General features: G+C 37.0%; 1 protein-coding gene across 6 annotated transcripts in view; it reads left to right on the top strand.

Moving 5' to 3' along the window:
* The window catches only part of DENND1A (DENN domain containing 1A), a gene marked incomplete at both ends in the record, with an annotated part of 216449 nt that overhangs the window by 97875 nt on the left and 94600 nt on the right, over positions 1 to 23974 (top strand). For 4 of the 6 annotated variants that reach the window (XM_082009028.1, XM_082009025.1, XM_082009027.1 and 1 more), the window contains 3 exons: positions 3577 to 3687; positions 11770 to 11870; positions 20691 to 20736. In XM_082009028.1, coding sequence (XP_081865154.1) covers positions 3577 to 3687; positions 11770 to 11870; positions 20691 to 20736 — 258 coding nt within the window. The remainder of the gene's footprint in view (positions 1 to 3576; positions 3688 to 11769; positions 11871 to 20690; positions 20737 to 23974) is intronic. The other 2 variants (XM_082009029.1, XM_082009030.1) reach the window with 2 other exon arrangements.

Here is a 23974-nt window from a genome sequence, read left to right as displayed (position 1 = left end):
AAAAAGCTTAGGGCTCGTTGTAAGAAAGAAAAAAATTAAAAATCAAATCCAGTGGTCTAGCTGTTGTTACAGTTGACTGTTTTCCGTTCCTCAGGCATTTCTTTTGTTAATTTTGTTTCTAATGAGTGTTGTGTAATTTTTTATGAGGATTTTATCTGTTAATGCAACTTTCATGTAGAATTGGAACATATTAGGGAATAGTACAAGGACATTAAATGAGCATAAATCTTCATGGGTTTTAATCAATTGGCCCGATTTATTCAAAATTCTACATATCTTATCAATTATTACATTTTAAAATGCGTATTAGCAAAAGTTTTAGTGGTGCCAAACTTTGAAGTTGTATTTAGTGATTAATGGAGAGCTGCACAGAACTCTATCTGGAATGTTAACAAACTTCTTGGAATTATCTGACTTTGTCTCAGATCAGTATGTTTAATGAATCAGGAAAACTTTTCGCATGGACACGTTTAGGTAACAGCTAAGCATTCACTTTTGAAAAGATGTAAGTTATATGAAAGATTTGTAAATGCACTGTGGCTTCAGGACGACATTGGGTTCATTGCAGGAAATACCTGCAAATACTACAAACCCATGTTAGATTTTGAATGTGTGATATTTCAAAGTAAGCAAACTTCTAAATAAGATGAGGGATTTTGAATAGCAGGACGGAGAAGGAAACCTGACTCAATTCTACTGTCCTGTTCTAACAGGAAATGTACTGAAGTCTTATAAATGACGCTGTTCAAGAGCAGACTATGAGCTTTACTCGTTGCAGAGGAGAGAGCTCATAGGTTTGTTCATTCAGTAAAAAATTCATTAGATGATGGAGGAAGAGAAGTACGTGGTTTTTTTTTTTTTATCTCAAAAGTCAGTGTGTTTGTGCATTTACTGATACTAGATAGCAAACGATCAAATAGATGATTGATGTCAGAATGAACTTTCAAAGGAGCATGAGGGAATTTCACAGGACACTTAGTGAGTTTTGAGAGGAGTGGGGATACCTGTTCCTCTATTTTATTTTGAAAATCCCACTTTTTACTCTCCAAAGAAAGGTTTAAACCCTAGGAAACAAAATACACAACAATTATACTGCAAATTGGAACGCTTTCATTTGTATTTATTTAACTCATTCATGGTTTTGTCACTTACGAGACATGTCTTTCAAAATACGTGTGTAAGTCCCAATTTCATCATCAAAGATGACAGCTTTCTTATAAATAAAACTTAGAGCTAACACGTGAATTTCCTTAGTATCAATACATTACCATACAGCCCACATGCTTCGCAGGTGTCATTGGCAAATTTCTGAGAGCAGAGAAGACTAAAACCTTATAAATCTTTCCATCTGAAGGTACGTTTGTGTGTCAAAGCCAGTATTTCACTACAATAAACTTAATCAAAGAATAATTGCAAATCGAGTCCCCATGTCTATCATCCTCTCAGTAGTGGATACTGGTGCCTTATAAACACATCCGTGCACGTGCATATCTACGTCTTCAGGCAGAACGTAGGGATTATGTGATCCTTTTGCTATGCTCCTAATTTGGGTGGCATCAAAGGGAGTTCAGTGCTACTTAAAAATTCTTTTTAATTCACACTATTCGCAGTAATTGTGTCGTCATGCGCTGTGTTTTGGCGTCGTGGAAAGATGAGTGAGAGGGGGAAGAAGAGCTGTAGAGAAGACAGCTTATGTTTAGACAAAAATATCATGCTAATCAGCACAGATGGGATGAGAAATACAGAAAAAGTACATGATAGTTTAATAGGTTTTTGGCAAAATGTGTTAGCTTTTTTTTTCTTTGAATCTACCTGTCTGCGGCTATAGCTTTTCTGTAACAAAGACCTGAATGATTGTTTTAGATTAACGTGTTTGAAGCTAACCGTAATGAGCGTAGTTTTTATCTTTCTACTTGCTGGTACAAAAGTCTTCCAAATACAATGCTTAATTTTTCTTTAGTTCTTTGTGTTTGGATGGCAAGCTGTGGAACATATTTTTGCACAGTATGAAGCATCTTGGCAGACTTCTCAGGCCAAGTATTGGTGGTTTTAGTTATCTTTGGATCTGTCAAAAGTGCTAATAGGCTTTGTTGAGCTTCTTTAAGTTTCTAAATCATATTTGCTTTTTGCTTTTCTGCACTTTTTTATTTAACGATGATTAAGATTGCACTTGAATTCATGACTAATCTAGTTTTGCTCTCACATGTGCTTTTTGTATAAGACTGTCTTTATCATATAGAAAGCCTTTCATATCTGTAAGAAGTTATTTGGAAACAAATCCCTTAATTCAGTGTTTTTGGGCGTATTACCTTTTCTTCCACCAGCCCCCTTCTCTTTTTAAATTTCTGTGTTTTAAGAAGTTAAAATATCATCTACAAACAAAAACCCTTTTTTGTTTGCCTTGCACTGTAAAAGCCTCTCATTCTAGGAGCACATAATACCTTTTGAGGAAGTTACCCTACATGGTGGCTTTCTAGTTTTGAAAGTAAATATCTTAGGATCACATTCCACTGTTTATTAGAAGACATCTTAATTATTTAGTAAATGAGACATGATTCATGCCACTGTAGCATGTGCACAGGGCAATTACATTGGTAATCGGGAATGGAAAATGTTGCTGGCTGATGGGATGATGTGGCCATAACCTCTTGTGAAGCCTGCTCTGTTTTCTTTTTTGAATTTCAGTTATTTACAGTAGTTTTTACATAGGTACTTTTTAATATTCTGAGCAGCAAAAGCATGGAAGAAAGCTGTGTTGCCTGGGAAGTGTATATGTAAAGTTTCGGTGGCATTACTTGCTTGTGTCTTTGTTTTTCTATGTATACTTTAAAGGCAGATTGCAATGTGCTTTGCTTACAAATATTCTTCTACTGTAATTAATTTTCTTTATACTGTAAAAACATACTGATCGCTTATGTAAAATTGGATGTTTGAATCCTGCCTCTTCATCAGAGATGGGCATCCACTGAACTTTTCAGAGAGAGGGAATTCTCTGTCTCCTTCCTCAGCTTCCCCAGCCCTGCAAGGAAGTGCTTTCTCTCTTCCACCAAGGGCAAACGTTTGTCAGAGTGCACGAAGTTCAGACAAGACGTTCACACAACCTGTGTGACTGTTTTTTAGCATGTGTGTTAAATGTCCATGTGTAATTACAGTTATCAGAATTCTTCTAGCATAGACTAAGCTTACATTTGAATTTGTCATATTGGAATGGTCCTCTAAGAAAGCTGGTTTTATTGTTGGGTTGTGAGATTTTTTTTTTTTTTTTTTTTTTTTTTTTGGTACTTTATCAGTTTCCGTAAAAGCGACGGAATGTATTTTTTCTCAGAGAAGTATCTTGTATTTAAGAAGCTGTATGTGAAACATCAGCAATTTTTTTATTCCAAGATCTAGCTCCCCAAAAATTAGGGGAAAGATATTGCAATTAAAAAAATGCTCTGACATATAATGACGTGCTGCTTTCTTTGGGTAAGCCATATACTGGATATAGTACAATAGGGGGATGAAATCTTACTGTTTTTGTTAAGGACACTTGTTTATGTAATGTCATGAATCAAAAATTATTTTCTCTCTTCCCAGAGAAATCTGACAGAGTATTTTGTAGCAGTTGATGTCAACAACATGCTGCATCTCTATGCCAGTATGCTGTATGAACGCCGCATCCTCATTTGTTGTAGTAAGCTGAGCACTGTAAGTAAAATGCAGAATAATTTCTTCTATTCACAGGACTATTTTTAAAATGACAGTCATATATAGGAAGTGATCTGATGATCTTTAGGTCCCCCTTCCCACCTCAGCTATGCAACCTCAACTCAATTCTGTAGTACTATGTGATGATTTTACTGAACTTCTGTTGGCTTCTAATGTTCAAATGAAAAAGGTTTTTTTCGATACAGGAATTCTTGGGGTTGTTTGGTACGTAAATATACAAACATTTATTCCATAGTGAAGTCCCTTTTTCATAATTTACTTGACAGGAAAAAAAAATAGATAAATGGTACTGTTAAATAGATGTTCCAGTGACCTTCTCTGGATGGACCGGAGTGGGCTAAAATACATTGACAATCCACATTTTTGCAGTTTTGTTTGATAACATGTAGTCTTAATGCTACTTAGGCTCCATCAAGGGTCTGAGAGATGAAAGCTACTGAATACTGTATTCTCTTCTAAAAATGACTGAACATCAAAACAAGCACGCAGCTTGATGTAGTTCAAAGTTTTCTGTTATGCATTTCAAGGTTTATCAGTCAATAAGACTATGATTTTTCTTTATAAAAGAAAATGTTAAGTTTTCATTCTGTTTGCTCTGTAAATGGGTATTGATTGCTTTTCTTTATGAATGACGAGTGTAAGATGGTTTAACTAATTTTGCTTTCTGGTGCTATGGACTAAGTACTTGAGCGATCCTTTCTAAAATACAAGCTTCCCTTTCCATTTTGTATGGTATTAAGTAATCTCTTACTGTAGGACCATGACCTACTTTGTGCTTGAGATTAAAACTGCTTAATGCAATTGTAAATACTATGGAAGTCTGAAATTATATACATAAAATCATGTAAGAACGGTCTGTCGATACAGGGCAGAAAAATGAAAGCAATTAAGACTTCATACTTACTCTCACAATAACTATTGCAATATCGTTTTGAAAGGTAAGTGAAACTCAGAGAGTTAGAATCTTGGATCTTCTAATACTTATTACATGTTTACAATCAATCCCACACTTGGAAACCAAAAGAATTTAAGTATTATTAAGTTTAATAATGTAGAAAACTTGTGAAATCTTAACTTTTATATCTGCCAAGTGTTCTATGTCCTCCCTACTAAAATAAGCAAACATACATCCAGGTCTGGTAGTTGAATAAAATGAAGAGGAGAGGTGTTTATTTCAGGAACCTAGGGAATGAAAAGAATAGTAAACTATCAGAGAGGAGGAAAGAAGAGAATGGCTATCCAAAGCATTTCAAAGTTTGTGGGGCTGGTTGGTTGGTTTAATCTCTCCCTTTGTGACAGACCCTGGGAAGAAGAATTACTTACCTGTCACTTTGCCTTCCTTAATGAGCCATTTCACAAGTAGGTTTGTGTTTTCTTTCCTATCTTTCTGCTATTTCTCTTTCTTTTGCCTCTGTCCAAGATAAAAGCATGTCTGGTTCTTCAGTAGGGAGGGGTATTCATACTGTGTGTTCTTATCTTACAACTTTATATATAAACTGCTCCAAGATTGGAGTGACAGTGTAAGACAGGTTTGAAGCGTTGGGCCAGAGCCAGTGATTCCTTGCCTGCACGCTCTGCTCTGCATGTTCCAGCAGTAGGAACAAGCTGCATTATTTTATTTCAAACTGTGCTCAGCGGAAGCCAAGACCTTGTAACTGGAAACGTACCAAACTGAGAATTCTCAAAGTAAAGTGAGGGTGGCGTGATGGTGAGGGGGATTGGTTTCTTTGTTTTTACTTTTTAGGTTTTTAACAAAAAAGTGGAGGGGACCTATTTGCAGTTAATTTCTTTTAACTCAGAGAGACATGGCACACTTCATACTTAAGGCTTGAATTTAATATCAGGTAAGAGAGAGAAAATTAAACAGTCCTGGATGGAAAATGTTTTAAGGCAGAATGAATTCTGTGCCATCATACATCATATCAAATTCAAATTTTGTTTTGAAATATCCGTAATATAGTTAAGTTGAATAGGATTTAGAGGTAACTGAATGAGGCTGCGTTTCGTAGCTATTTGATAAACCATATGTACTGAACTTATGGAAGAATTATTGCTGTTTTCTTGGATTTTTTTTCTTTTTGTCCTACAAAAGGAAACTCAAATAATTTCTCAAAATGCTAAAGCAATTATTAATGTTAAATTTCTTTACGTATTCTGTGACCTAACTGCTCATGAAAAGCCGGGTACAAACCAAAATGAACTGTGCTTGGCAAAAGATGACCTGCTGGTGGGAGCATGCTGTTGCAAAAATGAAACAAGAGCTTTTCTTGCATCCAGTATCCTCTCTTCCATCCTAACTTGCCCATGCAGCCCTGCCTCAGCAAGGTATGTTAACTACTTGTGGTAAGGGCAGCAGCACGTTGTCTCTATATAAAAAGGTGGCGTACATGAAGCCTGGTGACTCTTAAAAGACTTAAACCTGTGAATTTCTGTGATGTTTCTGTTTGGCTCCATCATACTGAGTTGGATTTCTTTACGTAATTTTTCTGTTATTTTTTGAGTGTTAGTACAAAGGAAAAATGCCATTCTGACATGGATATGCTTTTGTTCCTGGGAATTGAGAGCTTGCCGTGTCACTTTTTCCATGTCATGGAAGGCTCTGATGCACAGCCTCTTATTCCCTGGCTGGTTTCTGACATGCCTCGGGGCTCTGAGGATAAGGAAACAGTGGTCCTTAGGAGAAGACAACGTATGATTAATAACATTCACCAAATGTCCTTGTGATGCAACATAGCTAAGAGCTTGCACAGTTCTTGTTCTACAGCAGTCTTACAACTACTGTTTTAAATGTACAAGCTCTTCCTGCCCAAGAGCTCTGGTGCTATCCTTGTAACCTTCTGCCAGTACAGGTCTCGATCTTCATACACAGCCTTTGCCACAGCCCTGCTTTCACTGCTTAATTCTTATGAAGCTCAGTCTTAAGCTTCCTACTTTGTTTTTAGCCCTGAGTAATGCAGAAAAAATGATCGTACAAACACTCAGAAGGCGGTCATTTTTTCGAGTGTCCATTGCACGTTTGTAGCCACGTACTGCATCTGCAGAACTGTGCAGTGTATATGCATCAGGAGAGAGAAAGTAAAGCACTGGAAAATGGCCTGTTATAATTCAACATCACTTTATAATTTTTATATGTGTGACAAAATCCCATTGATTTAATTTGCTCAAATAAGGCTTTTAGAGTATTAAATACAAAACTGCAAAAAGTGAGTGAGTGAATCAGTGTCTGTCTTAGCTATCTTTTTACATTCTCCAGCAACAGCTGCAGGAACCTGAGGTAGTGGAACTAATCTTATTTCAAAATGTTGGATTCCTATAGTTTTGACAGTTGGGCATTTCTCAGGCTGCCTTATTATTAAGTGCTTGTTTTCTGTATGGCAGTCACTAATCAGGTGAGGTCTCCAGCAAATATGCTATTTCTTTTTCATGAGCCCTTATCTTGGCAGAGTTGAAGGACAGTACTGGTGCTTACCCATGGCAGTATGTTATTTGAATTCATGCCAGATAGCAAGGTGGGAGTACATCTCAAAAATAAGTGACAGGTTCTGCTCAGATGTCTGCAGTGTTGACCATTATGTCTGTTTAATCTTTTCTTGCTGAGTTTTAAAACCAATGGGAGGGGGGCTTGGAAGGAGCCTCCTTGGATTACTGAGTTCACTCCTCTACAGTGGCAACCATGCTATATAATAATGCCAGGAAATAATCCATTTGATCCTCATAGAAGCAATTTTAAAGTAAGAATTAAATTTCTAAATAGTATTTTTTCCAGACATCTTTTTGATTCGGAGAACAGAAACAGAAAACATAAAGGATTTAAGAATATAGCGGAAAAACTACAGTGGGAAAGCATACCCTTTTTTTCTGCAGCATATTTTGGAACTAGGCTATGCCTTTTGTCTCATCTGTGAGAGGGGACCATCTTCTCCATAATAGAGAAGATGGAATAATATAAAGGTAAGTTGAAATATAATGGGATAGGGATGAATCTTTAATGTTTTGTGAGTGATAAATATAGAATAAATTCAAGATTTTGTAGCTTCTAACTTTTGCTTTAATTAGTGTCCCAGCATACTCATATTTCCATCCCGTATAGACCATAAAATAATGTTCGCCTGCTAATAAAGAGCTTTCTTATTGAGAAAGACTGAACAGGTACTTGTTCAGATACTTGCTGTGCCCTGTCTGCTTCCAAAGATGCTCTTTCCTTAGGACGGTGGTTCAAATCTAGTTTAAATTCTTGTATAGTCTTACTTAGGGTAACACGTTATCAGCACTGGGATGCTTTTGAGCTTTGTGGACTCTCATGTTATGACACTTGCCCAATCAAGCAGTGCTAAGGTGAGGAGTGACTGCGTAGCTTTCATGGGCGACAGAAGTGAAAATCTAAGGGATATTAAAAGAGGGTCAGACAAGACTGCGCCTCCAGATTTCATCAATATTTCACAAAAGAGTTTAATGAAATTGTGGAGATGCTGAAGTGGGTGTTAAGATGAACAGGGATGAAACGGTACTATTGTGGAGATGAATGTCAGTAATTCAAGAAATTATCTGCGGTTCAGTATAGTAGACAATTGGTAAAGAATGTAGGCCAAGAGATGGATATAGTAGACAAAACAGAGACCAAGGATGCAAGCAGATTTTGTTTGCAGTCCTAGTGAGTGGGACAACTGTACTGAAGTGAGCAACGTTCTGTGTAGAGAAACTTCATTGCTGCACACCAAGCTGCAGCTGCTGAAGTCTGAAGAAAGTAAGATCAAAATAGATTCTGGAAGAAGAAACACAAGAAGTTACGAATCTAAAGAATAAGATCCGATTTCAGAAATTTGTATTTGGTGTTGAAAGTTGGGTGTGAGAGCATTTCTGCCTTAAGGAAACTACAGTTCTTTGAGATATATTTCTGTGAAAAAACTTGAAACCTGTCGCAATGAGGACTAGAATTAATGAATGCATAAACAAAGGCTAATGAGGAAGAGTAAATATGACCTTTGCAAAAGAAATTCATGCCTCAAATCTTAAAAATCTTTAAAAATCTAGAACAGATTGAACAATGTGGAATTCTTCAAAGCTATTAAAGACATTTTCATGGCATAGGAGAGTTTGATTCTCTTGAGGGTAAACAGCTGTCTAAAAGGTTGAAGGAAGAAGGGTGAGAAAAATTTCCAGTTTTCCTAACCCTGGAAGTTGCAAAGCAATCCAACAGCGCTCTATTCTGGAATCTGTTCAATGTCCTCATGAAAAACTATTTTTAAAAAGAGGAGAAAATGTTGTAGCAGTTATTTTGTTGCACAGCATGGGTAAATACAAAATAATGCTTATATGAGAAAATGCTTCTAACCACGTACGCAATCATGGTCTGAATAACTGAAGTAATTTTATTACCACTCAGAAACAGATACTGGAGGTTTTTTTTTTTTAAAAAAAAGAGAGATTGATCTATGAAAATGCCAGCTCGCTACTCAGTTGAAGGCTTAGAAGCCAAGAAAGTGTTATGAAGGGAGTAGAGAACAAAAAAGAAGGTATAATGCCACTAGATATGTTCATGGCTTGCCCACATTGAGAATATTGCATGAGTTCTTATCTACTCCAAATAAAAAAGTGATAAAGTGAAACTCTGAAAAGTATGGAGAAGGATAACAAGAACAAGCAAATATACAAAATAATCTCTCAATTAGGCAAAGCAGAGTAGATGAGAGCTCTTCACTCAGCCTGGTAAAGGTGCTAAGGAGGTAGGGAACTTGACAGAAATATAGAAGATCATGTGTGGCCTGTAGAAGATAAGTAGGAGGTGATTTATTGTCTCAAAATGCTCAAAACTCAGAGCACACATTAAAACTGTGAGGGAACGGGCTTAAAATAAAGAGACAGGGCAGTACTTTGCAGTGTATTTATTTGAATTCATTGGCACATGAAGTATGAGCTTCAAGCTGGTGGGGACTGAGAAAATGTGAAATACCAGTTTTATTGATGAATGTGTTGGTCAGCGGTTTTAGTAGTTTGTGTGGACCACTGTTGGGCAGAATACTGGGAGACAAGGGATTTTTGATGTGGCTTAGTAGGCCATTCGTTTTCTTAGCTTTTTCTTGATTAGGTGATGGGGTTGATTTGAACTCAGAAACATTATTAAATAGACAGATTATTAATCTATTTTAGCCACAATAACAGTGTCTCAAGTAGGTACTAGGTATAGCTTAAAATTCTGGCTTTTCAACTTGAGGATTTTCTATCTGAAATTTTTTTCATTAAACTCCTGTCAACATACTGGGTCTTGGGTTGTAAATGATTTAAAAAAAAAATCTGTCTATTTTGAGCTGTAAATTGCAAAGTGTATTTCGGTTCATCTTTATAGTCACTTCTCTGCTTTTGAAAAACACCTGCTTGCAAAGCTCGTACCTCACCGTAGTTCTTATCTGCACCACACTGCAGAGAAGCACAGTAATTCTCCCCGAAAGTCCCTGTTCCATGGTGCATTCTCATTGCTTATCCAGATCTGTATTGTTCAGAGGCTTAAAAATAGCACATAAAATATGTGCCTGTCTTCCACTTTCTTGCCTAATGACCTGCATTTTAATCAGAAGACCAGGTTCCGTTACTTACAAAAACTGCATTGGAATTACGTAAAGGCTTTGGCATTGAACATAAGCCAAACTACAGCCAGATTTGTAGCTGATTTTCCCTGACATGGAGCCTTAAGAGACTCTGTATTAGATCGTCTAGACCATGTTCTTTACGAGTCGTGGGTTCCCTATGAAGAGGTATATAATTCAGTAGTCTGTCTTAATGGAAATTAATAATGAGGGTCATATTTTTTAATTTTTTTTTTAATGTTACACTAACTGAATTAGGATTAACATTGGGATTTGTTTTTGCTTAATTTCATCTCACATAACTTCTGTCCACCAGAAGGACTCAGTCCTTCAGAATTTGTCTTTTCCGTATTCGTAAGCAGTGTTCTTCCTCCTTCCTATGTCCAGACAAGCATTATATGCTTGATTTCATCGTACCTTCAAATAACTGGTAGGCTTTTGTTGAGTATTGTTTTCAAAATGTGTCTCTCACGTGAAACACGTTGTAATACTTGTGCTGGGTATCATTTGAGCTTAAAAGACACTCTAAACTGCAAAACACTGTCAGGGTGGATGTGATTGCCTGTCACCTCTTAGTCTTTTCCTTGTATGTGTCTATTTGTATGAGTGTTCCGATTTCTTTATTTATTTTCTATTTTCGTGTGTGTGTTCATATCCTCTTCTTGACTGTAGCTTTTGCTGAGATTTCGTTATTGAGGACTACCACTGTCTCCATTTTAAGATCCTTAATGTATGTGATAAATGTCCTGCTTATCTGCTTTTCCAAATTATTAATTATCATTTAAAATAGGATTGAGAGACATAATTTCCTCCAAAGCTCTCTGAGAATTCTTCCCACAGCTTGACTGGCACCTGTGTTTGCTATTTGTGATCTTTTTCATTCAGTACCTGCTGACATCAAAACTATTCTGAATGAGTTTTTAAAAATATAACTGAGACATTCAATGGATCAAATGATTTGGTGAAGGGCAATTAGACAGAAATCCCTTTTAAATAATAAAAAATTAATCACTGTGCTTCGTAAGAATATATCATATGAAACTTATGCCACTCATTGTATCTTCCTGAGCTCAAATACTTTTTCAGTTTGTGTTATTTCAGTACAGTTTTATGATATATAACAGATGGTAATTACCAGGATCAGAGGATTTGCCTTTACTATTTTTTAGTTCCTTTTGTGTTTTTATTTCCATGTTTCTGTTGCTTTATAGAACGCTGGGTGTTCTTTTCAGGTTTTGTTCGTTGAATAAATCATGTTCTCAGCTGTTTACAAAGTCAGCCGAATGAGAACCACCATAAACCAGTCATGCTTCATCCACCAATACCTTTTTTTTTTTTTAACAAGAGCACTGTATATTTTGTAATACAGCATGTTGATATGAAAGCAGAATTGATTCTCTACTTTTTTTCTTCTAACTTTACCTTTTTAAGCTTGGGTTTTGTCTTATTTATGATCCTGTTTTAATATGTGTTTTTGCAGTTAACTGCCTGCATTCATGGGTCTGCAGCTATGCTCTACCCGATGTTCTGGCAGCATGTTTACATTCCTGTTCTGCCCCCACATCTATTGGACTACTGTTGGTAAGGCTATATATATGTGTGTGTGTGTATGTATCTGTGTTATATATGTGTATATATATCACTAAGATTCACAACAGTTTTCACATTCCTGTATAGTAAGTCTTAAGTCCTCTTATGATGCAACTGTTACTCTAAAAATATATAGGCGTATTAAGGAAGCAACCAACCTAGTAAGTAAAAAAAATTGTTTTCATGGCAAGATAAAATTGTCTATCAGTATGTTGAAATACTCTGATATGAGTGGTTACTAAGGAATGCTGCAACTTTGATATCATATAATTAAAGTCTGTTTTCAGCATATCTGTCTTAAATGTTAAAATTTGAATTAAGACTCCAATAGTGGAGGATACAGTGGAGAAGCTACTCTCATTTTTCAGTTTCCCAGAACTTCTACTGGGGGTGGGGAAAGGTATTCACTTTCCTGTGGCGATCTTTTATTATCAGTGTGTGTTTAGAACATTATGTTTACCTTTATTTAGGGGAATGAATATAAACCTTTCAAAAACTTACTCATTATCATGATGCGACAAATTTTGGCATAGCCCATGAGCAACCTCATATAATGTCAAAGGGATGGAATTAGTAAGGCCAAAGCTTGGCTGGAGCTAAACTGCAGGATGTAACCGAAGGGTAACGAGGCTTCTACCAGCTTGGCAGAAAAAGGAAAGCACAAGGAAAATGTGGACCCGCTGCTGCATGGTCACGTAGTGAAGTGATGAAGGACACAGAAGAGGCCGAGGGACTCAATGCCTTTGTCTTTTCTGGCAAGGTCTACTGGCTGGCTGTCTGGGTCTCCCGGCGTAGCAGCGACGTTTGTGGGAGTGTGGTGCTTAATGCACTTCTGGGAATGGTTTGAAAGCACGGAAACAGCCTCCCTGTGCCCCCTCGCATTTTTAAAAGCCCTTCCTGGAAAAAACCCAAACTTGTGTGGTGTCGTATGACACAGTAAGTTTTTTTTAAGTGTGGCTCTTAGTGTGGAGGTTTGCTGGTGTTTTTTTTTAAGAGTGATAGTGTTCTGTGTGATGTTTTCTCTGCATTTAAGCAAGAGTAAGGAACCGGCCGGGATCACTATCAGAACTGAAACATGCAGATTTAAAGGAAGCTTGTTCCTCTGCAGATGATTTAAATGCTAAGTATGTGCGTATGTCGAGGATACATGGAACGGAATCTAAAAACTATTATCTCCTGTAGAAATGAACCTTCAATTTACTTGCTGCACAGGAAGGGCAGGTTCTACTCATTTGCACTGCCAGCAGGTGCCCTTTCTCTGCATAATGGGCTTCGCATGTGTAATTAACACATGAAGGCTGCTGCTGCCAGCTTTTTCTTCAGGTACATGCTGCTTGGAGTTTTCATGACAGCGATGTGGACCACAAGAGGCTTTTGCGCTGGGTTTGAAGATTAGGTATTCATCGACTTTCTGACAAAGACATGTTAAAAGGGCCTAAGTCCAGATCCCGCAGTTGGGAGCAGAGGTGTGCAAAAAGCAAACGCTTGGGCGGCGTACCCAAGGAAATAAAGACACAAGTCATTGAGCTCTACTGAATGAATTCTTTCATGGCGTAACACCCTGGCCATATAACGAATAAGCCAGCTAGTGTGTGAAAAGTATGATTTTAAAATGTGTAATTATTAGGCAGATTGTAATGGCGTGCTTACAAATACAAGAACTGATTACTTTAGACAGAGATGAGCTTTAATTGGAGAGGTAGCTACACATACTGTAATTGTTTGAATAAGTCAATCTAGCAACAATTAAAATGCCATAAATATATTTCTCAAAATAGAGTCCATCTATTTTGTAACCATGTGAACTTAGATATGTCAGTTTTGCCTAGGAGGACTGAGAAATCAGCTCTGTGCTCTCTGCTTTATTGGTGTCCGCTGCTTAAGGGAAATGACCTGAGATTATTTAAAATAAAAAGTTTAATTTACTTTTAATTCTTGGTTGTTTATTTCTTTCTCAAATGTTGCATTAGAATTTTAAAGAGCTGAAATGGAAACAAAATCTAAAGTAATGAGAATTCTCCAGTTCTTATGAATACAAAATATCATGTTCATTCAGTTGACTGTGTCCATTTATTGACTGTGCTGTATGGTGCTTTTGAATCTTCTGCTATTTTGAAAAATCACAGAAGGGTATATAACTGTATGACTCGTGATCTTTAAAAGTTTTTGAAAAACATGTATTCCACCTGTAATTTTTTTGCTTTTAAACAGTGGAAACTTTTCATAGAAAGGGAATTTCAAGGTCCGACTGATAGACTGACAGCTCCAGTTAGATTTGTGGTATTTCCTGGGGAGGGAAGGGGGACATAACAACTATCAGCTGAGTTGTTGCTCAGTGTTGAGAGTGCCCTTTAGCTGTAGAGAGAAGCGTGCGTTCCTGCGTGAGGCAGGAAAAGGTGGGTGATCGGGTATTGCTACAAGTGAATGGCAACTCTACCACAGACATGCTCAGTTTCACTGATGTTGTTAAAGCTCAATTTTTTTCTATAGCATTTTGTCCTTTATTGGCACTTTACACCAAGTACTTTCAAAACACTGTGGTTTCTCATTTTTTTCAGTTTGCTCTTCTCTAATTTTTTTAACTTACAATGCAAAAGGGGGGTAATTTTCTTCCCATTTCCCTGTTGAAAAGATTTTTTAAAACTTAATATTTATGTTCATCTGCATTCCTCATTCCTCATAGCTAACCACAGAATTGAAAATGCCAAAAGCCTATACCTTCAAAATGTTTGTTCTCCATACACTTGCTCTTCGTACTAAGGATGCTGAGCCAATAATATTGGTGTAGTACCATGTACATGTATCTGGGATCGCTTCAGTCATCTGATCCCTCTCATTTAGATTAGTTGAGGTGGGGGAGAAAGAAAGCAAGGGGAATAGTGCTATCCTTTATTTTAGTTTTTAATTAGGTACCGTTCTTTGATATATTTTCAGCCCAGGGAAAGATTTTGGGTGGAGGAGACTAGAAATTGGTGGGAAACCTATCATTAGATTTCACACCTTAATGCACAATTGCTTGTTCCTTTGAACACAGAACAACAGAGGAAAGATATGAAGCAGTGCTGGTTGGTTTTTTGGTTGTTTTGTTTGTTTGTTTGTTTTTAAAAAGTACATGCCAGCAGGTGCCAAAAGTACTGGTTAATGAGATCCTGCCACCAAGCATCAGTAGCCAAGCACATACAACTAGTTAACCGTGGCCAGATCTTGTCCATCTATTTTGTTGTTGGGAATTTAAACGTTTCTTGACGTGAAAGAAACAGTCTTATTAATTTTCCTCACTACTTCCAGTTTGTTTTTCATGTGGCATAAAAACACTCCCACTGTGTCTGTTTTCTTCCTTTTTGCTCTCAGTGTCTGTGTTTAGAATTAGCCTGTAAGAAAAGCCTGACTTTGACCTGGTAACACAGCTTAGTATGTTCTCCAAGTCCCAGAGCACCGTCACTCGGGTTATTCTGTGGGCTTTTACCAGAAGCAACAGTATATTTTCGAGGGTGATTAAAACAGTCTTTTATATTAGATAGACTGCTTAGCAGCTGACATTAATATATTCTGAGAGCCACCTTCTTCAAGCACCCTGGCACAGCTGCAGAACAAACATTTCTATTGGTGCAGTTTTCCCTTTCTCCAGGAGTTTTTTTAACTCCCTTTCTTGTGTTTTCTGAATCTGCATATAGTTCAATATGTTCTGTTAAGTAGGTGGAGGGGGTAGCTGGAGGGTGAGCACTCCCGCTGCTCAGGAAACAATGATTCCTTCCTCATGAGCCTCTTGGTAGGCATTTGGATTTAGCCTGGAACATCTGTGTACCGCTAAAAGCTCTTGTCGTCGCTCTTCTGGTTTCTTAGCTGTATGTTTTCCACATCATTCCAATTTATGCAGTCAGGTTTCTAATTTGCATCAATTACCCCAATAAATTTTGGATTGAATTCTGTTGCATTTCAGTGAGTAGGCTGAAGAGAAATCAGGAGACTACCTTAGAGAGTGAAGTACTACTGGTGTGGGGGAGCAACACCTTAAGTCAGTGTTTGTATATCAAGACATGAACTTAGGACGTGTGGGCTAATCAATTTTCCTGCAGCAATGAAGCAAAATGGTGCAAATCCCTGTGTAGATGTAAACTATGAACCTTACATTACTTTTTCTGGTGAAGTGCAGTATTTTTTAAGGGTGGTATTTTTACTTTTTTTTTTTTTCACTTAAGAGGAAATGTCCCTCTATTTCACCTGCTTCTCTTCCAATTAGTAGTTGCCCACCTCTTGGGAGCATAATTAAGAGGTCTCTAGTTAGCCTAAGGAAACGAATTAAAGAAATTGTAAAAATGCAACTGTAATAAATGGGCAATATATAGCCATTAAGTCCACAATATCCATATTCATGCTTATGCATTGCTACTTTAATGATTTGATATTTACCTGTGTAACTCATTTGATTATAAATAATGCTGGTTGCATGGGGAACCAGTGCAGCACAGGAGGAGTAATAACCTTTCTCTTCGTTCCAAAAGACTTAGGCAGGCATTTTATTTAAGCAGTAAATACGCATAGCAGAAATTGATACTTCTCAATTTTGCACTTAATGGATATTGGCTGCCGTCAAACAACTTTGAGTAATTAGTGGTTGTGGTTGTAAGAACCCCCAGGTCAAGCAGTAGGTAAAGACTGGTCTGAAGGGCAGTCTTTAATCTGCCATGGGTCCCAGAAGGAATAAACGTTGTGCGGAGTGTTTCTCCTGTTTATACAAGCAATGTGTCTTACTGAAGTTCACTTGAAAGTCTTGGAAATACACATCTAACCTGATAAAATATTAAAACCTGCTTGAGCATTTCATGTCTCAGGACCTGCATAGCAGTTAGGAAGAACTATTATAGTGTGGTCTGAACGGGGAAGAGGAGGCACACCACAATGTTCCCTTTTACAGAATGGTAGCTGAGTATTCAAGTAATGGCATATGTTTAACCATGATAAAGAAAAATGGTGATAAAAGCAATCTATGAAGCTTGACAGGAACCTTCAACATTTACTTTTAGGTGTGTTTCCTTTTCAGTCAGATTGATGAGCGATGACAGAAGAATATAATCTCTCTGGTAGATTTTATTTGAAATATTTATGCTTTTAACCAGAATTATATTTTTTTGAGGTTATTTATGATGTTTGCTTAGTTAAACTTTTGGGAGTATAAGGAGCTATCATCGTGAATTATCCTTAAAATATCTTTGCTTTTGCTTTGCTGTCCAGGTGTCATTGAACAGTAATGTCAGTTCTGACAAACAAAATGAATTTGGATAAAATAGGCATTCAGATAATTTGATTTTTGTTATCGATGGAGAAAACACTTTAAGGTCCACATTTGGGTGATGAACAGTAATAGTTATTTTAAAGCAGTTTTGAATAAACAAATTTCACACAAATACACCTTCAAAAACAAGTGCTTCATGGATGCATCACAATTCTGCTTTTCTCCACATCTGTCACCTTTCACACAAACTAAAACCTGCCTTTGTTTCCCTTGATTCTCTGCTGGGATGCTTGTAGATGCCTCCCATTTGTCACTCTTCTCCGGTGTCTTCCAGTCATTACAGGCCATGGCTTTTGTGGTTAAAACTGAGTTAATTTCTTTTCATATATTCCCATAACTTGGGAAATTCTTCGTTAGTCTTCAGTTCTAATCCATTTCTAAATGGTGTGTGTTTCTTCTGCTTCATGTCTGAAATGTGGCCTTTCTCACTGACCAGGGTGGCTCCAGGTGTCTTTGCCCAAGCTCTGACCATTCAGTGTTTGCCCTATGACTTCTGTAAGCCGCAGAATTGCTTATACACGTTAAGAAAGCTCTTACAGGAATTATTTTCATATGGTTTTGTCAGCCTTCCTCATTTACCTTCTACTTTCCCCATCTTCTCTTCTGCATGCTCTTTGTCTTCCAGAGCCCTTCACAGCATGTCCCTTGTCTGCTTGTCATTCTCTGCACCAGTGCCATGTCCCAGTGCCCTGTGATCCAGTTTTTCACCCGTGTGTTACATGTTTCTCAAATATCCAATGCCACCTTTGGTGCTCTACCTCGTTCCCTAGTGGAAATCTCTGCAGCTATTCTTAAAGTGAATGCAAGTACTTGCAAAACTAGCACATTATACTTTAACAAATTAGGGCTTCAAAGTTTCCTTTTGTCATATCAATTGGCAAAACCTGAGCTTTTTTTTCCTATCAGTGGGTATGCTAAAACCACTCTCTGTAGTTCTATAGCGTTAAATTGTTCCTCCTGCTTTCCCCGGTCTGTCCGAGTGTATGCACTGTACAGCCCATTAGGCACCTGACTGGAGTCCATGAACGTTTAGTAATACAAGTTTAAAGAAGTAACAGCTTTCAAAACACTGCTAAAAGTCAGGTTACCGTAGCCTTTGTCCCATCCCTGTAATGGTTTTATATGCTGTATTGCCTTTACATGTAATGTCCGTCACTAGAAAATGGAAAACATGATTCATTGCATCCAAAGCTGACCCATATATCTTGAGCCCTATCTTTCCTGTAACTCCTTAAAATCTTACTGGGGGTGCCTGGTTTTAAGGGTGTAGGCTTTCTTATTATCCTTTTGTTGATAAACTGGAGGATTGAAAGATGGATTTGATACAGTTAAGTAGCTTTTACAGGTTCAGATTTTCCTTTGCTTGATGACAGACTCTACTTTTGGACACGTTAATAAACGGCTGGTTTTCTGGAATACTGCAGTCTTCCTGCTTCCTTTCATTACGTTAGCCAAGGTTCCACTAGATGAGACATTTGCAGTCTTAAGACTTCCTGCCGAGGTTCAGACTTTGTATTTTTGAGATTGAAGCTGTCGTGTTCATGAAACTACTTAATTAGAAACACATTCATTTCAGTGCATACTGGAGGAGTCTTGAGCAGCATAGCCAGGCACACAGGGAAGTTGAGCATTTGTGCAGCTGGCAGCTAAACCAATGGTTTATACTTTGAATATAAAATTACTGGGTATTTTCTTGCTCCTGGAATGTGGCCATTGGAAATGAAGAGATGTGGGTGAAAGAGAGAGTGTTTGTCACAAATAAAACATGCAAAATGACAAATAAAAATACTCTTCAGTTGAGCAGCAATCCATATGTAAGAAGTGTGTATCATGTTGTATGGTAAAAACTTCTATCCAAGAACTTGGATGTATGTTCTGGTTCTCATCTGTGGAATTCCCAAGGAAGCAGATCCTTCAGGATTTGTACCAAGTTAGGTTCCCACGTAACAATCCCTCTGGGCTATCTGTCATAGGGTGCTGTATTGGGTGAGGCTTGGGCAGGGGCACCCCTGCCAGCCTAGCAGCTCAGTAAGTTGTAATGTAACGTGATACACGGCACTTCCGTGTTCTACAAATGAACTTGTAAGGGTTTTTTGAAGTTATATATGGTTAATGTCTTCAAAAAGGAAAAAGGTGTTTCCATGTAGTATGTCTAATACAGAGGCTGTTTCCATCTCTTGGTACGGCATCCAAAAGAGTAGCAGTTTTAGGGGGTATGTTAATAAATGTTATAAATATTAATATGCATATCAGTAAATATGTATTTTTTTAAAGTATTTATCATGAAAATGGGAAGCAGAGTGATTTTTGCTGGTCTGGTGTCTTGCGGTAGTTTTTTCAGCACTATACTTCTCTTACTGAGCAGTAGGCACCAGTTTATAAAAGCAATATGGAAGATATTTTAATCCAAGGCAGTACAGTGACATTTCTCTTTTTTTTTTTTTTTCCCCATCTGAAATTGAAAATGAGCTCTTTGAGCTTCTGTATCCAAAATGAAATGAGTCTCTATTTTAAAAGTTGTGTCTGTCTGTGTGCTTCCCGTTTAACAGGCAGTATATGCCATATTTGCAATTAGCAGCTTTGGCAACCTCTTTGATGTGTTCTAATAAGCAGTGCAAATATAAGCTTTCCCCAATTAGTTGAGTGGGAGTCCTGTAATAAGCTTAATATTAGAAATACCGTATACACAAAGATTCAACTTTCATTCAGTATTCTTCTTGTGTTATATAGTCCACATTGGTGTTTGCTAACATCATAGAAGAGAAGATGGAAAAGATCAATCTTTCTCTTAAATGTTAGCGTTCTGTTTGATAACAGAAGTATCAAACCTGTCTCTGAGTCCTTCTGTGTCTGAGGCTACAGATTTGGCCTAAGAGCCTCTTGGTGTATTTAAGTTTTGTGTTCTGAAGGGAATAATTGTATCAGCGTATCCCTGCAACTCTGGAGTTTATCAGAATCTTCAAAAGTAATTTTTGTTTTTCTTTCATAAATGTACACGTTAAGTTTTATACTTAGAAATAAATTATTTAAAATATGCCTGAACCCATCTTCAAAGGATTTAAAACTTGTAGTACCGGGTCATATCTATACGTTAAATTAGCCACTTAATACTATAACAGGATCAGTTTTTCTAAAGAATACTCTTAGAAAAAGTCTGGGCATTTTTTTCAAAACTGTAATAACACTGTTTGTTTGTTTGTTTGTTTGTTTTTTAAAACCCGGAATTACAGAGATGTTTAATAGCTGTCCTTATGTACCCGTCTTAACTGAGTCACTTAGAAATTCTGGTGTCAAGAAAAATAAAAGTCTTACAGTAGTGAGAGGATATTGCATAATAAAAAAAGTCTTTCAAATATGGAATAAAATTTTGTTTACATGTGGTTTGTCTCTGTGTATATTATTTTTTTAAGCAAAATCTAATCCAGTATCCCAGTGTTTTCCTGTGGCTAATTTTATAAGTCATACGTGTTAATCCAGTGTTATGAGAATGTAAAGCTGGGTCTTTTTCTTCTTTGCAGTGCCCCAATGCCCTACCTCATTGGAATACATTTAAGTTTGATGGAGGTAAGTCTTTCTCACCATTTCTGAAACTAAATATAGTTGTATGATTTAGAGCCAAATTCTGCAAGCAATTATACATTCATTCACGTGCTTAAAAATGAAATAATTCTGTTAATTTGGGAGTGCTGAGAGAATTGAAGCTAAGCATACGTGATAATATTAAATCTTAAGGGAGTCTCATTTAATACCTTCTACTCTTGGGGCATACTTTCTGTTCGCAGCTCAGCAGTCAGGGACGAGCTCACGTTGTGTTCCCCTCTCCATCCTGTTGCTTCATTTAATCGGTTTACTGCTGGTTTAACTCTGTATTCACAAAGGCAGAGTCGATGTTAAACCAAAATGTTGACAGTTACAGTTCTCTTTTAGGCTTTTGCAGACAGACTGTAATTTTTTTAATGTTCAAAAGATCTGAAAAGAAGGAACTTGCTGTTAATGTTAACACAAAGCTGGCAGAAAACCAGCCCTCACAGAAAGCTTCACATATAAACAATTTGGAGTAATTCATGTGACTTCTAAAAAACTCTAAAAGTGGAAATAGCCCATTTGCTTTTGCTTCCAGTACTGGTGAAACAGTTATGACTTTCCTCAAAAGTATCTGGAGGACAACATAAGCTATTAATTTAGATCCCTGTGAAAATCCTAGTCCTTATTAATTGTGCCCCTTTACGCAGGAAGCTGAACAACGTGTATACGCGCCGCGTGGGAAGAGGCATTCCTGCCCAGGAAGCGTTGCCTCTTTGTAGGTCTTAAATTAGCAAGCAGTGTGAAGGGTAGGAGTTGCAAATGCCCTTGAAGGGCAACTGACTTGTGTCGCTGTTTTCGATACCTGTGTTTGGAAATTCAGGCTTGGTGTTTAGGATACATAACAATTTACAAAGCTGAGTTTTGCATCACATAAAGTAATATGCGTATTACTAGAATATTTGTTCTTATGTTGTCCATAAAAAACGTGTAATTTCTCTGGAAATACTGATCAAACGTATTCTTTCACTAGGGCATATGTATGTAATAATGATCCTCTACGTCTTTGTGTGTTAAAACTTAGACTAGTATGCTATGTAACCTCCCCTCTTTCCAGCGTTAATGTGAAGTAACTTTAGAAGTCACTTTTTTCGTGAGAAGCTAGATGGAATATGCAGGACCTCTTTTCTTTTTTTTTTTTTTTTTTCCTTCTCATCCTGGCTACAGATTATTTTTTATGCCCTTTATATTGCTAAATAAAGTACAGAATTGCAGTACAATGTGTTAGTGAAAAAGCAATTATTTTAAAAGTCAACGTGTACATTTGTTTGCACATCATATGCTCATGTTAGAGGCGTTTCTGATAATTACCCTTGAATACTGCATAGACAGGACCAAAGTAATATCTAGGAAACAATCGAGCATGTCTTTTTCATTGGCATGCTTATTATGGTGTCTGTCTATTTGAAAAAGAAGGAAGGGACCTGGGAGAGGATGGGATAATACCTCCATACAGATACGTGTCAGCTTTCACAAATATTTTTGCTCAGAAAGAGCTGCGTGGTTAGCCTGGCAATGGGTATAGAAAAAAATTAATAATTACACCTTGGAGTTGCTTTGCATGATGTCTCACTCCTGCTTTGCTACATAAACCCATTACCTCGTCCTTTGTCTGAGTTTTTCAGATTGCAGGGCTCTGTAGGCCTTCCAAACTCCATCTGTAAAAACTCAAAAAAGGAGTTGTTCTTGGAGAAGCCAATTTTCATCCATTTTAGTAACTTGTGAAAAAATCTGTTTAGTACTAAATCCAGTATGGCTTTTGAATTGCTGGAGATTCTGGAACACAGACACACTTTGGCAAAGTACAGTTATTCAAAGTGCCTTATGAAATAAATTAAATAAATAAAACAGTCTTCCCTCCTCGCTCTGCTCTTAAGTATAAATTGAATACTTCCAGATAGACATGCATCTTCCAGCCAACTGTGCTTTTTCCATTGAAAAATAAAATAAAATCATACAGTGGGCTATTGTACCTGTTTGTTGGCAAGTACTGCATAATTTCTCTGTGTGTTGGGCAAAGGAACGATGACATTTGTCAAATGAGCTAGACAATTCCTAGTTTAACTCTTTGCCTGTTTTTGATGCTGGAAGCTTACTGTCTTTGTCCTTTTCTTCATATGTAGGTATAAAATCGTGTGTTTTATTTGTTAGAATAACAATTTAGTAGCAACAGCAATTTTTTTCTCATGATCTAGCAGTTGTGTATTTTTAAAAAGACATTGTATTAATTTTTCCATATCAAAATAATTTCATAAACTACATCTACTGTCATTATTCAGTATTCATTTTTCTTTAAATGCTGAAATTTCAGCAAATAGATCTTTAAAAGTGTTTTGTTAATCCACATGTTCTAGTTTCAGGATAAGGGATTAATTCCTCAGACTTGTATTCAAGTTAAGACAGGTGGACTCTTTATCTACTGTAGAGCCCCATGGGAGTAATTGCAGTTATATATGGGCTCATGGTTCTGCTCCAGCAGCTCCAATTGCAGAATTTGTCATTGTTGTGTAAATGTTAGCGGAAGCTTAAACTTGCGCAGAGAAAGCTCTCGTGTAAAGGGGAGGGTGAATTTGGAACGTAGAGGATAAAGATGTCTAGCGTTAAGTGTTGTTTCTGTGGGTTTTTGCTTTGCCTATCTTGGAATGGGTCCTCTGGAAGAAATATAGCAGAAATGTTAATGATTTTAAACAAAATACACCCTCTCTCTCACCTCAAAAGATTTTTTTTTTCCCCCAAACCACTGTGTATCTTAAAGTTAGTTTGCAGTTTCCCATGTTACACGGAGTCTCTGGAGAAGGAACAGTTATTTTAATGGAAAATGACAAATTTTTCTTGTGATTAAAATATCAAGCATATCCATTGACTGTTAAATCTAATTTACTGTGACTGAAATGTTCTCCAGTGAGATAAGATAATCTCCTGTTATAGGTCAGAGGGCTCCAGCTGATTTATGAGGGAAAATCTTGGTCGAAAATATAGGGCTGTGTTTTGTGCTCTTATTTTTCAGCTTTTCTATCATCACCTAGTTAGTCATTCTTTATAAGATTTCCATTTAGCAATCCATAAAGTGACTTCAAAGAAGGCTAAAAGTTTATAAGCTGTTGGATAAGCAAGGCTGGAGCTATCACATGAATAATGGAACACGCTTACGGAACTAATTGAATTCATATTAGATGAAGATAAGTACTTAGTACTGATAAATAATGAGATAGGAAAATGA

Source organism: Phaethon aethereus (assembly GCF_964289735.1).
Source record: "Phaethon aethereus genome assembly, chromosome: 20".
Lineage (NCBI taxonomy): Eukaryota > Metazoa > Chordata > Aves > Phaethontiformes > Phaethontidae > Phaethon > Phaethon aethereus.
This window is presented reverse-complemented; position numbering and strand designations above follow the sequence as displayed.